This window comes from Tetrapisispora phaffii, chromosome 8 (genome assembly GCF_000236905.1).
Source record: "Tetrapisispora phaffii CBS 4417 chromosome 8, complete genome".
Lineage (NCBI taxonomy): Eukaryota > Fungi > Ascomycota > Saccharomycetes > Saccharomycetales > Saccharomycetaceae > Tetrapisispora > Tetrapisispora phaffii.
In genome coordinates, this window is record NC_016527.1 from 513,838 (window position 1) to 530,500 (window position 16,663).

At 34.2% G+C, this 16,663-nt stretch overlaps 6 protein-coding genes across 6 annotated transcripts; 3 read left to right on the forward strand and 3 right to left on the reverse strand.

Annotated features, from left to right (window-relative positions):
• Positions 1 to 888: 888 nt before the first annotated feature.
• On the forward strand, positions 889 to 1,611 carry TPHA0H02180 (uncharacterized protein; the record flags this gene model as incomplete). The annotated part of the gene is made up of 1 exon (XM_003686808.1): positions 889 to 1,611. One exon carries the CDS (start codon positions 889 to 891, stop codon positions 1,609 to 1,611), a length of 723 nt encoding a protein of 240 aa, XP_003686856.1.
• A 179-nt stretch (positions 1,612 to 1,790) lies between these two features.
• TPHA0H02190 (uncharacterized protein) lies at positions 1,791 to 8,495 on the reverse strand (the record flags this gene model as incomplete). The annotated part of the gene is made up of 1 exon (XM_003686809.1): positions 1,791 to 8,495. One exon carries the CDS (start codon positions 8,493 to 8,495, stop codon positions 1,791 to 1,793), a length of 6,705 nt encoding a protein of 2,234 aa, XP_003686857.1.
• Positions 8,496 to 10,807: 2,312 nt separating this feature from the next.
• On the forward strand, positions 10,808 to 11,443 carry TIM23 (protein transporter TIM23; the record flags this gene model as incomplete). The annotated part of the gene is made up of 1 exon (XM_003686810.1): positions 10,808 to 11,443. The coding sequence occupies one exon, from the start codon at positions 10,808 to 10,810 to the stop codon at positions 11,441 to 11,443; it is 636 nt and encodes a 211-aa protein (XP_003686858.1).
• Positions 11,444 to 12,018: 575 nt separating this feature from the next.
• Positions 12,019 to 12,834, reverse strand: BUD23 (18S rRNA (guanine1575-N7)-methyltransferase; the record flags this gene model as incomplete). The annotated part of the gene is made up of 1 exon (XM_003686811.1): positions 12,019 to 12,834. The coding sequence occupies one exon, from the start codon at positions 12,832 to 12,834 to the stop codon at positions 12,019 to 12,021; it is 816 nt and encodes a 271-aa protein (XP_003686859.1).
• A 969-nt stretch (positions 12,835 to 13,803) lies between these two features.
• ARE2 (sterol acyltransferase) lies at positions 13,804 to 15,582 on the forward strand (the record flags this gene model as incomplete). The annotated part of the gene is made up of 1 exon (XM_003686812.1): positions 13,804 to 15,582. One exon carries the CDS (start codon positions 13,804 to 13,806, stop codon positions 15,580 to 15,582), a length of 1,779 nt encoding a protein of 592 aa, XP_003686860.1.
• A 185-nt stretch (positions 15,583 to 15,767) lies between these two features.
• ATP23 (putative metalloprotease) lies at positions 15,768 to 16,526 on the reverse strand (the record flags this gene model as incomplete). Its single annotated transcript, XM_003686813.1, has 1 exon — positions 15,768 to 16,526. One exon carries the CDS (start codon positions 16,524 to 16,526, stop codon positions 15,768 to 15,770), a length of 759 nt encoding a protein of 252 aa, XP_003686861.1.
• Between the last annotated feature and the right edge of the window lie 137 nt (positions 16,527 to 16,663).

Sequence of the window (16,663 nt, forward strand, 5' to 3'; positions counted from 1 at the left end):
TAAGTGGATGGGCGCGCCCATCCGCACAGGACAGCCTGATGACGCCCTTGTTCCGTTCCCCGCACTTATTTCACACCGCCTCATCCCAGCGCATTGTTCGCTGCAAAATGACTGCAATCAACGCGGACATGTTTCTCTCCACGGCACTGTCTCCCGACTCATGTGTGCTTCCATCTTCTGTTTCCGTTCTGCATGGACCTCTCAATACCCTGTTCAATCGGATTACGTGTCTGCAGCGGAGTCTTCGTGTGTATCATCCAAACGTTCCCTCACGTAAAATAACTAACAAAGACATGCACACATCCCACAACAGTCACAATTAACGTTCACCGGACATGTTCGATCGTGGCATGCAATGGTTACTCGAAGACGATACCCATTCACCTGTGCGAGTTTTAACTGCATTGTTCCAAGGAAATTATCGCTTCGTTTATCTTTCAGTTCTGTAAGGGTTCCCATCTTCATCGTCTTGTCAACCTCGTTATCGCTGTAGTCATCCGTTTCTGGCCTGTCATTAGCTCACCTCTTCTAGTAGAATAAAGGTGAGTTGACTGCTAAGTCAGTAACGCCCATATGATGTTCCTACATTAGAGACAGCAATTAATGGAATTCTATATATAAGCAGCTCAATTTTACTTTGCAATACAACTGTTTGGTTATTTGCAGTAAAAAATACTTATTTACTATCCCGCGTATTATGTAATTCTTTTTGATAGTAACAGAGGTCAAGTGCTCAAGTATCTATATTATTACTACAGAGAGAAAGGCAATCTATGAAAGGAGTGCATTTCGAACAGGAGCATAATTTGTACCAACGTATATAATAGTCTTCTCTATTGTTATTTTCAACTTCTGACTTATTTTTCAGTTTATTTGGAGTCATAGAAAATGGGCTTGAACAGACCTATTTCCGCACAACTAATGATATACAACACCAACTCGAACTCCGACGACGAAGGGTTGGTGGGTTCCCGGAGCGAACTTGAAAACCGTGCGGCTGCAAGTTCGCATTCCACACTGCAATCAGAATCGAGTTCACATTCTGGCGCGTGTTTCTCTTGCAAGTACGGTGGGGATCCAAGACATAGTCAATTACCGAGAAGGGTAGTTTCCAGTTCCGTGCCGATCTCGAGTGCAGGCACGTCGATGAAGTTGAACGGATCGAGGCAACGATCAATATGTGATTTGTTTCAGTGTGAGCATAAGTCGCATTCGTGTCGTAGCAACAGCTCGGGGAATAGACATTCTGCTTCATCATCACACATTGAAACAGCAGGAGCACGAGGCAGGAGGAGAAGCGATTCTCATTTGACGATTAAAAATGATAATAATAGTTCATTTTTCAATAATTTCTTACTTCATGATTTGGTGACGGAGGATTCCGGAGCCACTGAAAGGAATTATTCATGTTTCCCATCGCCAACAACAAATCCAGGTCCTGCTACCCTGAGTAGAAAGGATAGTTTCGGCAAGGGTTCATCAGAGACTGAAGACGATGAGGAGGAGAATGGGGAAGTCACAATCAGTTTTTTAAACGAATCTCCATGCACAAGACATCATCACAGAAGAAATTCAACTGCATTAAAATTTGAGAAACCTTATTATATATAACCCTAGCTAGTCATTATGAAGATGCATATACAATACCATGTTAAATACCATTCAAGGAACGTAACCTATATATATTTAGTGTGTACATAATATGCAAATATACATGAAATTTTATAGATAGCATGATATTTTGAATTAGTTTATAGTAATTAGCTATTTATTTACCTGTTTTACAATAATTATTTTAAACTTTTTAATAGTTTTTGCTTGTCTTCGGTAGATAACATTTTTAATACTTCAGATAATCCAGCAATTGTACTGTCATGGTCGCTTCTGAAACTCTTAGCTAAATCTTGAGCAACAGTTTCCACTTTTAATTTATTGAAATTTTCATCAATTACAGCATATTTTTCTTCAATGAACTTAGATATAGCTTGATCATCGTCGTTGTCGATAGACGAAGGATACCATGATCTAATTCTGGATATTTTCTCTAGTCTAGAGACATTGGCAGAGTTCTTGAAGCTTTTGTTTAGTCTTCTGATTAAATACTCTTCATTCAATCTTCTTCTTAATCTCCAGAAGAAGAAACGACGAGAGTTAGACCATTCCAATTCCTTTCTAATGACACCCTTGGCAAGCATTCTGCCAGTTCTGTCATGTAAATCAGCAAATTGGACAGTTACTTGGTGATAAATCGGTAATAATTGTCTTTCACGGTGAGCTAGTTCCTTGGAAACTTCTTGGTGTTCCTCATCAGACAAAGATGTGTCAGATAATTTAGCTCTCAATGTTCTATATTTATCATCCAATCTGTTCATAGTACCTAATAATTTCTCTCTACGGTATTTTAGACCGACCATACCTTCAGGTTCTAAGACACCGGCTCTAGATTCAACATCAGCATACATTTCCATTTGATCTGGATTGATATTTGGATCGACAACAACCCATGAACCACCTCTTAATTCACCAGTTGGAGGAATGTAAATCATAACAGGTTGTTTATAATCAACTAAGGCATCGACAATGAAAGAACCGTATTTTAATACTTCATTGTACATATCACGTTGACCACCAGAGAAACCTCTCCAATTAGCTAAGATCATCAAAGGCAATTGCTCACCATTGTTGAAGTCCTTGATGGCTTGTGCAGTTTTAAAGGCGGAATTTGGATACCAAACTTGACCAGCTTCTTGAATAATGGATTCAGTTGAATCTGGATTGGCTGGATCGGCTGGAATAACGTTTTCAATAGTTCTTGTTTCCACAGCAATAACACCCAATGGGATACCACCCAATCTAGCTCTACCAATAACGACACCCTTTGCCCAACCAGATAAAGTTTCAAAGAAAGAACCCTTATCGAATAGACCATATTCGAAGCCATCATCAGTATCACGACCTTCAATCAACCACCTAACGTTGTAAGGTTCTTTTGGTAAAGGCTTGTATTCTACATCTCTATCCCAAGAATCACCAGTTTCGTAAATAGGAACGGGCATATTACGCTTAGCTGGAATGTAAGAAATCCATTGCAGAATTTGGTCAACAGCTGCTAAATCATCAGTTGCTGTTAAATGAGAAACACCATTGTTATACATAATTTGTGGACCACCCAATTGTAAATTGGAAGCATAGACTTCTCTACCAAGTAACTTGTTGATTGAAGGAGCACCAGTTAAAATAATTGGTTGTCCTTCGATTTGGATTGCTCTTTGACCTAATCTCACTAAATAGGCACCGATACCGACAGATCTACATGTGACTAGAGTAATGGTAAAAATATCATTATATGCTCTAGATGTGGCACCAGCAATTAAACCAGACCCTCTCAAACACTCAACACCTAGACCATCCTCGGTACCAATAATAGTTTTGATAACATTTCTCTGTTCACCACCTTCAACAATACGTTCGGTAATGACTGTATTGTCTTTATCATGCTTCTTCAATACGACCATATCTTCTTCTGTCAAGTATAAGTACTCAAAACCTTTAGTAGAATCGTTATCGTCCTTCCAAGCGACCTTGAATAGTGGAATTAATTCTTCTGCTATACCAATTCTTGCACCAGAGTTAGCAGATAAGTAAATTCTTGGAATACCACGCATTCTGGCATAGTCTGTGACCTTATTGAAAAACTCGTCTTCTTGAGGGCCAAAAGAACCAATTTTGAAAGTAATATCATTCGCAACAATAACAAATTGACGACCACGTGGATATTCAGGTGTCTTGACGGTTATGATAAAGGCAACCATACCAATAGAATTGGCACCAGGTTCCCTTTCTACTTCTGTCAATTCACCGTTTTCGTCTTCAATTAATTCATGTGATGTAAAAAATGAATCAGAAACATTGGTCTTAGGATCCTTTTTATGCCATTGCGTTGTAGAAGCTTGACGGAATAGTTCTGGGAAATCGTAAACGTAAGTCGTTCCCATTAAATGTGCCTTATATCTTTTAGGTTGTAACCATTCCTTAACTGGATAAGGAGTAGCAATAGGTCTTAAATGCATAGAACCTGGTTTACCTAATGATTTAAACACCCATTCACTTCTAGAGTTTTTAACTTCAGTATATAGTTCAGCTCTGACAACATAACCTGATACATTGCTGATTAAAGCACGAAGAGGGACAGGTGTGCCGCTTACAGGTTCTTTGATTATTATACGAATTTCAGCAGAAGTGACACGTAATCTTAATAAACGCTTACCAAATCTTTCTAAGAATCCACCAAAAGCAGCTTCAACATCCTCAGGAGAAATATCAAATACTGCAGAAAAGTTAATAAACATGTGATTCAAATCTGAATTTGAAGTGTCAATTATTTCTAAATTGTCAAGTATATCACTTATTAATCTATGAGCTTCTGACGTTAGATATTCTTGGATAGAGATATCATCACGTATACTACCTGTTCTGATAACACCTCTAGTAAAAAATCTTTTATCTAATTGAGAAGTTTTGCTAACGGCTTCATAAACATGAATGTTTCTGTTCTCAGTGAAAATGGGTTTAATGTTGAAGTTTGACATTCTTCCTAATTCTAATTGAAAGGCTAAGGCTGGTTCAATATGACGAATTGTTTCATCTTCTTTGTACGAAGGTCCTCTGAAAGTAAAGTACTTTGGATATGCACCATCTTCAAAACCAAACATAAAGGTTATACGACGAATAGAAGAATCAACTAATTGAGACTTATTATCATTTAGAATTTCTTTTAATCTGACCAATACGGCTTCATCGTTATCGAAACCTTCAGTAGAGTGGACATAGATATTTGCAACATTACTTAAAGTTGCAGAAACACTAGATCTATCTGGGCCCGGTCCATTACTAGCAGAATGGACAGGAATTACCTCCAACGCTTGAGATAAAGCAGTATCAATATCATCTAAGTGGTCGGAAGCAATTAATAAACCTGTTCTCAATGGTGATGTATCACTGTCAACAACAAATGATAAATCGGAAACAGACATTGCCCTATTCATCCCCATCTTATTATTAATTTGTGGAGCGGCAGCAAAAGCTGCAGTTGGTAATTGAAATTTCCATTCACATACGACATTGGAAAACCCATTATGAATCTTTACCTCACCAACAGTGTACGCTCTGTAAGCACGCTGAACGTAGACATGAGCAGCAGCAGATGCAATAGCAGGATCTTGATTGCATAAAAATGGTGTTAAAACATCGAATACAACGTAATTTGAATCAATTAAATCCTTTAGAATCCTTTGATCTGGTTCCGCTCTTGATTTAACTGAAGTTTGTCCGTACGAAGTGTTAACAACGGAGGACTTTAATATATGTTCAATTTGATTAACTCTTTCTTGAACCGATGGTAAAGCGCCTTGAATCAAAATTTCTCTTGCTTGTAATGCCACTTTAGCTGTAGATTTGGACTCTAATTCGACGATATGGTGTAAAGGTTGCATAAATGCAGATGCTACTTCAGAAGACATCTTGCATAATGGCTGGTAATGCTTCAAAATATTTAAAATTAAATTGTTCTTAGCAGAAACCTTTGCGTGGGATAATACCATTAGGGCAACTTTATCAAGGTTTTCAGAATTTTCATCACGTAATTTTAAAATAACATTTTCTTCTCTAACATTTGGACCTGCGAATAACTTTTCAATATCATAATATTCTTCTAAAAAGTGAACAAATACGTTATGCTCATGAGCTTGTAAACCATTCTCATAACGTTTAGTAATATCTAACAATGGGGAAATAGTAGCTTCAAATAAGGCATCGGTACTTTCGTCATTAATAGAACTTTCCAAAATCTTACTTAATTGTCTAGCAGGGAAAACTGCATTGCGTTTTATGGACCTTTCTAACAACTGCTCTAATTGTTGATCAATATGAGGGGGTATTCTAGAATGAAGGGCAGAAATATGTAATTTCCACTCTGTGTATGGCAATTCAGGGTTTCTTAAAACTTCGATTAATAGTTGCAATGATGAATTCATTGTGACTTGATTATCGTAACCTTTTAAAATATTTTCTAAAGTTGCAACCAATGAGTTGAACTTATGGGCTGCTTTAGTTCCTTCAATATCAGGGGAACCAAACTCTGGAAGCATACCTTCAAATGGTAGAGCATGTTTTACCTTAGATGGGTCATCTAAAGTTAGAATAGCAATAATATCACCGGCAACGATATTGGAACCTGGCTGCTTCAATAACTGAACTATACCGCTCTCTTGAGCAATAAGAGGCATTTGCATTTTCATAACTTCAACTTCTGCGTATGGTTGTCCAGATGAGATGTGATCACCATTTTCTACTAAAAATTTTACTAACTTACCTGGGGATGGTGTACGTAGTTGAGTTGGATCATTTTCAACTTCCAATAATGTTGATTTAGAATCGACTGATAATCTGGTAGCAGATACTTCTTCTTTCCAATAAATTGTGTGAGATTTACCACCAATTGTAATTAATAAACCACCATCGGATAATTTACGAGCGCGAACTTCACATTTGGAACCATTGATAAATAAGGTGTATCTATCTTCGGCAGATTTAGCTACGGTGAACTTATATCTCTTGCCTTCATGTATGAACTCAACTGGGAACATTGTTTGTAAAATAGATTTGGATGGAACCTGGCCTCTCTTTAAAGATTCTACATATTCCTTACGAGTAGCTTCGGATGCAATGAAAGCCTTGGTAGCAGCACCACAAATTACAGCTAAAGTTGGATCTGGTTTCTCAGCAGTCATTTTTTGAATAATCAAATCATCTAACCAACCTGTTGTTATTGTATTATCTTCAAAATCTTCTGTCTCTAATAATTTAATTAAGTATTCAACAGTTGTCCTAAAATCACCTCTGATAGATAATTCTTTTAATGCAACAACCATGTGCTTTCTAGATGCCTGTCTATTTTCACCGAAAGCAAATATGTGACCAAATTGTGAATCAGAAAATGAATGAATATTACCATTATTACCCACTGAGAAATAACCCCAGACATTCGAGGACGAACGAAAATTCAATTCGTGTAAAGAACCTCCAGATGGTTTGAAACCTTCGTTGGGATCTTCAGATGTGATACGACATGCCGTACAGTGACCTTTTGGTGTTGGTTTTCTTTGTTTTTTCATAGATTCTTCGTTGTTAAATTCGAAATCGATTTCAGCTGCACCGTGTGGGTCTAAACCATATAATGTTCGAATATCTCTAATTCTGTGCATTGGGATACCCATAGCAATTTGCAATTGGGCAGCAGGTAGGTTAACACCACTGACCATTTCAGTAGTTGGATGCTCGACTTGTAATCTTGGATTTAGTTCCAAGAAATAAAATTTATCTTCTTTATGTGAGTATAAATATTCAACTGTACCGGCTGACACATAACCAACTAATTTTCCTAGCCTGACGGCGGCTTTTTCCATTTCTGAGAAAGTCTTTTGACCGGCAATTGTCACTGGAGCTTCTTCGATAATCTTTTGATGACGTCTTTGAACGGAACAATCACGACCAAATAGTGATATATTGGTACCGTATTGATCTGCTAATAATTGAACTTCTAAATGACGAGCCCTACCAGCTAATTTCATTATGAATATAGGAGAACCAGGAATTTCGTTAGAAGCTTGATGATATAAGGAGATAAATTCTTCTTCATTTTCTACTTTTCTAATACCTTTACCACCACCACCTTCTGAGGCTTTGATCATGACTGGGAAACCAATTTCTTTAGCTTTTATTAAACCATCTTCTGGGGAGTTACAACAACCTTGTTGATAGACATCATCATCAACTGATACTAACCCAGTTTTTTCGTCGATATGTACCTTGTCGACACCTGTACCTGACCATGGAATACAAGGAACTTTTGCATGTTGAGCAACGATAGTACTTGAAATTTTATCACCTAGAGATCTCATAGCATTACCTGGAGGACCAATAAATATGACCTTTCTTTTCGAGTCAGCTAATTTTTCAGGTAAATGTGGGTTTTCAGAAGCGTGACCCCAACCTGCCCAAACAGCATCGACATCACATCTTTCTGCAAGATCTACAATTAAATCAACGTTAGCATAATTATTATTATTCGTACCACCTGGTACTTCTATATATTGATCAGCCATTCTAATGTATTCAGCATTAGCTTCCAAATCTTCTGGAGTAGCCATTGCTACGAATTGGACGACTTTTTCGTCACCAAAAGTTTCATAGGCCCATTTTCTAACAGATCTGATTTCTTTTACAGCAGCAATACCATTATTAGCAATTAAAACTTTCGAAATAACGGTGTGACCTCCGTGACTTTTAACGAACTCTTTCAGTGGAGATTCTTCAGCTTTTTCAATTATATTCAAACCAATGAAATTGCTTGGTAAATCAGCATGATAACTTGAGTAATCAGTGACTTCGTATTTGGATTTATCCACACTTGTTTCGAATAAATTCTCTTCACTCATTTTGCGTTTCTGTTTTGTCTAAACTTCAAGTGAAATATGAATGAAACACAATTATGATAGTATTATTTTGTTTATACTGACCTTAAATGTGAAATGAAAAGAGAGAAACAGAAAAACTTTTGCCACGATTGTAACTGTGTGTGTTTGTGTTTATTTTATAATAACCTGTGAAAAATAAGTAAAATAATAGTTAGTAAATTGTTATTCTTCTAAATATATATGGATGAAGATGCTTGATAGTTTTGATATGTCAGTTTTATTTTATAATTGAGAAAAATCAGACCTCTTCTGTGCGTTGTAACTTGTAGCGTTTTCCTTTTGCTAATTAGAGATTCGTATATATCACACGAAAATAATGGGAAAAAAAACAAAGAGAAGAAAACGATTCTGTTGAGACAATATAATCAATATCTCTTCTGTTACGGGAAACGTCGACGAAAGAGATATTGCATCTCTGAGTTTTCTAATGAATTTAAAATGGAGCAATAAAACATTAAGTGAAACCCCGTTTTACTTAAACACCGAATATATGACTGAACCAATTTGTCTGTTTTAGAATCAACTAATTGTAAGCATCAATCTCATTAAATTTAAAACATACTTCTTTCAAACGGGAGGATGGGTATCTTATTATTATATATTTACAATGAACGATAGTATGCCTCTTCAATTATGTATGTTTTTAATTTTAGTCAACAAGAAAGTAGATATATGATAGATGGCTAATTCTTGTTCAAGAGAGACATCCAATTCGATGAGTGTTTATATACTTATGTGTTCTTGATTGCATATGTTTAACTCTGCCCAGAGCAAGAAGAAGGTTGTTATCTAATATTGTTGAATTAACGATAATGATGATATAACGTTATGTCATCATCCGCTACAAAAGTTCACATATATATGTAAACGTACTTTGAGAATATTGTGAACAACGTTCAAATTGCTTAATTTAGTTGAATCCATTGTTATCACATCATCATTGCATTGTACGTAGAATTTTAATATTTGTTTTTTTGGTTGGCAAAAGACATTGAAACATTGATAGTCCGTAACCCGCAAACACACCAACATGCCAACAATATATGACCCTTCTTCTTTTGGCTCTTTAATATTGTTGTATTCTGTGAAAACGTCAAGCCAAGAAAGGTAATATTTCTCCTAATGGCGTTGTTGGCAGATTAAACGTTTCAACAAATACGTATATACATATTTATACATGTATGTATGTCTGCATCTATGTACACAGATTTATTATTTGATAATCAATCAGCTGTGTTAAGATCCGAAAGAGAACAGAAGAAAAGAAATCGAGACAGTAATCTCTATGTAATCTTTTTTTGGTTACGAGTTTATATCTGTTGTGTAAAACAAGTGTCTATGAATATGTTGTTGTGTGTTAGAATATTCTTGAAAACAGTACGAATCATGCATGCATGTAATTGTTGGAGATGTAATGAGTTTATTACACGAAGTGATGATCACAGAATAGTTACATCTGCTTCTATTTTAACTTATAATATCTCATTTGTTACTGTTCTAAGAAAATTATGCGACTCTTAATATTCTAAGCCTGCATCAGATATATAAATGCCCATATGTTTGTTGGAAAAATTGAAGCAATATACCGGTTGGTTTGGTGCATCATTGACACATGTATATGATTCGGATGTATTTATGTAAAGTTATCTTAAGAAAGTGGCACTTTCTCTATATAATGGGCTTTGACATCCTTACTAGTATGCATCCGGAGCTTGCACACTGGATCATTAGCTACGTTGGCTCTATTTTCTCTTAAGTCGGGTAATGATTCGTTTTGTCTTAAATGGAATCTTTGGTTCCGTCAGTCACAGACAGACGGCCAGTTCTCTCTCATACATTGCTCTCGGTAAAACTTATTACGCACATGCAATCATGAAATTTGAAAAAAATCAATTGTAAATTATGGAAAATTAATGAATAAAGTATAGTATACTATCGATTATATACTTTTCACTTTGATTAAGAATCTTGATTAAGGCTCAATAGTAAAGATATATATATCTTAATATAGTTTTGTCATCGTAGGCAATTATTAACAACTAGTTTTGTTGACTTGCAAGTTAAAATCACATCACCATTGTTATAGTTATCATTTAGTAATAGCTGATTGTATTTTTCGAATTGGATACCTAATTTAGATTTTTTTATATACACATACACACTTTGCATCAAGTTTCATTCATTCCAATAGCTATAGCATTTATCAATAGCTTAATCATTAACTCTGATAATATTAATAATAATAATAATAACATATTTTATAAAAATACAACATGTCTTGGATATTTGGTACGAATAAAAAAACATCAGAAGAAGTACATGAAAAAGAAACTTCGAAATTGGGTTTTGATCCAGAGCAAGTTTCAAATGTCTCTAATATCATCTCTTCAGGAACTTCATTCGATGCATCCAGATTGCATCCACTAGCAGGTTTGGAAAAAGGTGTCGAATATTTGGATCTGGAAGAAGAACAATTATCAGCAATAGAAGGTTCCCAAGGTTTGATTCCATCTCGTGGTTGGTCGGATGACTTGTGTTACGGTACAGGTGCCGTGTACTTATTAGGCCTTGGAACAGGTGGTGCTTATGGTTTCATTGAAGGTGTAAGAAATATTACGCCGGGTTCTCCAGGTAAATTGAAATTAAACACAATCTTGAATCATATTACAAAGAGAGGTCCGTTCATGGGTAATAGTGCAGGTGTTCTTGCGCTAACATATAATATTATCAATTCTACCATTGACTCGGTAAGAGGAAAGCACGATGCTTCGGGTGCAATTGTAGCAGGTGCGGTCACAGGTGCAATCTTCAAGTCCTCGAAAGGTTTTAAACCAATGGCATATGCAAGTGGTTTGACTGCAGGTGCTGCTGCTTTATGGTCCGGTGTTAAGGGTTCTGTTTTAGAATAGATGATGAGATTATTAATTTTGCATTCGATTTTATTTCTAAATTAAATCAACAACAATTTCTTCTTTTTAATTATCTGAGAATCTTTATCAATAATACCTAACACTAATACCATTTCAAATTGTTGTTATAATTCGTTTTCTAATCGAAATAAGAAAAAAGCAATTTATGATAACAATTCTACAATATGTAATACGGTCTTTTCCCGATTGATAGTTCAAATGTACTTGTATATAATAAAATGTAATTGAGCTTAAAAATACATTACTAATTTTACGATTAATACTTACCATTGATTCATGGTACTATTGAGAAATAGACGGAAGTTCAAATTTAATATTTTGTTGACAAAAATTCAATTCTTGAAACAAATGGTAAATACTAACCTAGCAAATGGAGAATCACAGAGAGCATATATCTTAAACATAATGCAATAAAACATAGGTCATTATTGAAAAAATTGTGTTTCTTAAAACAATTTCGTATTATATCTTAAGTACTATACATTATATATATTTATATGTTTTTTTATATGCAATGAATTAAAAGTTAAATTAATGTTTGAAATAGTGAAAAATTAAAATCTTGCTCTTCTCTTTCTACCTGTGAATTTGGAATCTAATGCAACTTTTCTACCACGTCTTCTCATCAAATCTTTCTTCCTGTTAATATATGTCTTATTTGATTCCATGACCTTCTTTCTATTTCTGTGTATCTTTGCTTTTTCTAATTCAGTGGCATCCATCGTCACACCTTGCAAGTTAACATTCTCATCGGTAACTCTTGGAGAACCTGAAGTCAATACCAAATAGTATTTCTTATTTTTCTTTGATTCTGGGTCATCGATAACTAAACCACCACTAAAACCTGCAACTTTCGCGGTTTTCAAAATTTCATCAATCTGATCTTCATTCTTTGGATAAAATTGTGCTGCGAATTTGCCACCTTTTTTTAAACTGGCAAACAAAGTATTGAAAAACCTCAGTAATCTCTTTTTTGGATCATTATAAGACGTATCAGCATTACCCAACCATTGGATAGCAGAGATGGAGATAGCAGCATCGAAAGTACCTGCTCTAAATGGAATGCCTTGACCCATATCATGTAACATTAAATCACCCTCTACATCTCTCGTTAGACCAGTTGCTAACATGCTTGGTGATATATCCAAACCACACCAAACATGATCATCTTCAGTTAAAATTTCCCCACTAAGACCGGAACCACAACCAATATCCAGAATAAATGAGTTTGGAGGTAAATTTAATAACTCTAAAGCACGTAACGTCATCTTAGCTTGAATATGTTGAACTCTAGTAGATGAAGTATATTTTTTTGATTCTATGTCATCATAGAAAAATTCTGGAGGAGCTAAATCTTCAGGACGTGACATCGTTAGCGTTTAGTAACTTATATGTTTATACGTTTCTGGAATAAGAAATCAATATCAAGCTGCTATAACGTTTTAATATCCCTTTTACGAATAACTTAAATTATACATACATATATATATATATATATATATGTATAAATGCATGCAATTAGTTCTAGTATTATAGTAATAAATTTTCTTTTTTGGAACTCATCGCACTTTATTTTTCATTTTATTTTCAGCAACCATTACCCCGCCTAAACTAGGCCCATGGAAACATCAAGATCAAGAGAATGTGAGTATGTATAAATATATATACATATATAGACGAGGAGCGATACAAACGTTAAGTATGCAATAGCAAAAACACAAGTAATACCTTTACCACTTACCCTAGAAATCAGATGAATTTCTTGAATCAACTCATTGCACTGTAACTACACATATATACATATGTATATGCATTTCTATGTTATTGAAACTATAAACTATAGTATCTGAAATGTTCGTCTTTTAAAGAAAAAATTCATTTAAAGATTCGTAAACTGATGCGTCGTTTTTTAGTAAAATATTATAAATCTTCATAAAAATCTCGAAATCTGAAAAAAATTGTGAATTTATAACACTAAATTCGTGGAAGTTGCATGTTTATCCAACGGCTTGTTTTCTTATTTCTCAACATCAAAAAAAAGGATTAAAGTTTGATGAATTAAGGCTATGTGGTACAAAAAGGAAATACATTAAGAATTATAAACGAAAGAAATTGTACATATATATATGTATATGGAAAGTATCTTCAAGATTAAGAATTTCATGATCTAGTTTCTTATATATTTGTCTGTTTATATAAATTAATTCCTGTTAGTTTTTATTTTTATTAAAGTGTTCATTATTTTAATAGATTAGTGAAAATAATCGAAAAAGTGGGTTACATATAGAGATACTCACTACCTAGTCATAGGAAGCAATAATATTTCCCCTTTCTCAATCATGGCTTCTGGTCTTTTGAAGGATCAAAAGTTTATAAAGATTCAAAAATTGAATTCTATTGATAATGGTAGAAAAAAGAAATCCATTATTATCAATGATGGAGATTTTGATGCTGTTAGTGATGGATCATTTGTTGATTTAAATGATGAGAAAATTGAAAAAATTAAAATTATTGAGGATAACATTGAAAGCATTAGTTCAGGTGTAAACGTTAAAATTCCTGCGAATAGTTTATCAGCTGCTGCATCAAATAATTCTACTGTTTTTAACGCTAATTCAGAATATATTGAAAGGCACATTAAGATCATCGATGGCAGAGCTAGATCAAGATATAAGAGAAACACAAAAGAAGCTATATCATATTTTGGTGATGTCAGTTTTCAAACCAGACCTTCTATTTTAGATGGTTCAATTAACAATCCTTACCAAGAAAAATTTAGTGGTCCAATTTTTGAGAAAATAAGTTTTAGTGATAAAAACAGTGATGTTCTTGTTGCATCAAATTTTGGTGGGTTTTATGTCTTGGCTTGGATGAGTGTTGCATTTTCATGCTTCAAAATGTTAATTGAATATTATAATACACACGATCATTCTTTTAAGGATTCTGAAATCTTGCATTTTATGACAACTGATCTTTTCACTGTAGCTGCTGTCGATTTAATGATGTATTCTAATTTATGGTTTATTTTTGCTATTCAATGGTTATGTAAAATGAATATCTTAAAATGGAAACCAGTCGGTAGAATGATTACCGCCATATTTGAAAGTTGTTTTGTTATATTCTATATTATCCTAACAGAAAACATTTTAGGCTTGCATTGGGTTGCTAAAATCTTTTTATTTTTGCATTCATTAGTTTTACTAATGAAAATGCATTCATTCGCATTCTATAATGGTTATTTATGGAACATTAAATCAGAGTTAAGCTTCTCTACTCGTGCTTTGAAGAAATATTACAATTCTGAAAACAAGGAAGTCATCGAAACATTAAACAGATCAAAAGATTTCTGTACTAGTGAATTAAATGCCATCTCCGATACAGTAGCATTTCCAGAAAATATTAATGTCAAAAATTTCTTTATGTACACTATGTTCCCAACTCTTGTTTATCAAGTTGAATATCCAAGAACAGAAAGAATCAGATGGAGATACGTTTTAGAAAAAGCATGTGCTATCTTTGGTACCATTTTTTTAATGATGTTACTTGCACAAACATATATGTATCCTGTTGCCATGAGAGCAATTGCTGTCAAGCATACTCAATGGCAAGGTTACGTACATAGAGCGAAACAATGGGCAGAATTACTCATTGACCTTGTCCCAAGTTTTATCACTATGTATATTTTGAATTTCTATCTAATTTGGGACGCTATCCTAAATTGTATTGCAGAATTAACTTGTTTTGGTGATAGATATTTCTATGGTGATTGGTGGAATTGTGTTGATTGGGGTGATTTTTCAAGAATTTGGAATATTCCAGTTCACAAGTTTTTGTTGAGACATGTTTACCATAGTTCAATCAGTTTCTTGAATTTATCAAAATCTCAAGCAACTTTAATGACTTTTTTTATAAGTTCGGTGGTTCATGAGTTAGCAATGTATGTTATTTTCAAAAAATTGAGATGCTATTTATTCATTTTACAAATGACGCAATTACCTTTAGTTACCATCAGTAAGACCAAGTATTTCAGAGATCGTACTATCATTAACAATGTCTTTTTCTGGTTAGGTATTTGTACTGGACCAAGTATCATGTGCACGTTATATTTGACATTCTAATTTAGACAAGTTGAACATAACTGCTACTCAAAATTAGAATAACCACAGATAAAAGTTATGTACTCAATAGTTTTTAAAAATAGACATTTAAACTATCATTTTATTTTGCCCATTATTTTTATATACCAAAGTTCTATTTACAAAAGAAAGAATACTATCAAGTGTTCATGCTAAGTGATGAGCAATCATCTATAAATATCTTCAAAAGGTCTTGTATCATTAAAACAACTTTCCCAAACCTCGTCTACCACCAATTCAGCTTGTTTTTTATCCTTACAATTAGGATTCCCCATTAAACTTAATACTGCTCTCCTTTTTACACATTCCTGATGCCCTTTAGCAATTGTGAATCCAAAGCCTCTCTTTGAGAATTCTTGGAAAAATCTACATTCGCCACTTAATGATGATGCCCTAATCTCTGAGCAAGCATGTTGCTTTAAATTCAACCAATCTACTTTCCATTTTAAATTATCAAATTGATGCACCAATTCATGCGCCAAAGTATCTTCTAGATGCCACTTATCTCTGATTCTATTTTGACATATTAAGATACCATAATCTGGATGGAACCCACCACTTCTTAATTCAGGACAAACGTCACATATAATCTTGGATTCATCAAAGGATTTCACCGTCTTATTATCGATGTTGGGATTATTTTCACTTAATTTTGAAATCTGTTGAATCATAAATCTTACCGTTGGAGAATACTTGAGAAGCCAATCTCTATACTCATAGCAACTATTACATTGCTTTCTTGTCAAAATATATTGATAATCATTTTCATAGTTACTTTTCTCCTCTGGAGTCAATCCTAAACCAGTATTATATTGAAATGTCCTTCTCCACCATTGAAACCCCTTCAAACTATTTAAATCTTTTGGAGTGTTTGCAACTTTAATTGTTTCCACAATTGAATTGTCCTTACTGTTACTATCATCCATTGTTATAATTTAATAGTTTCGGGGCACTTATATGAAGCTACGACGGAAAAATCAGTGCTGTGTTAAATTCTAATGTCTTCTAATCTTATCAACTGATTGGAATCAAAATCTAAATGTTGATATAGTTTGAAATGTCC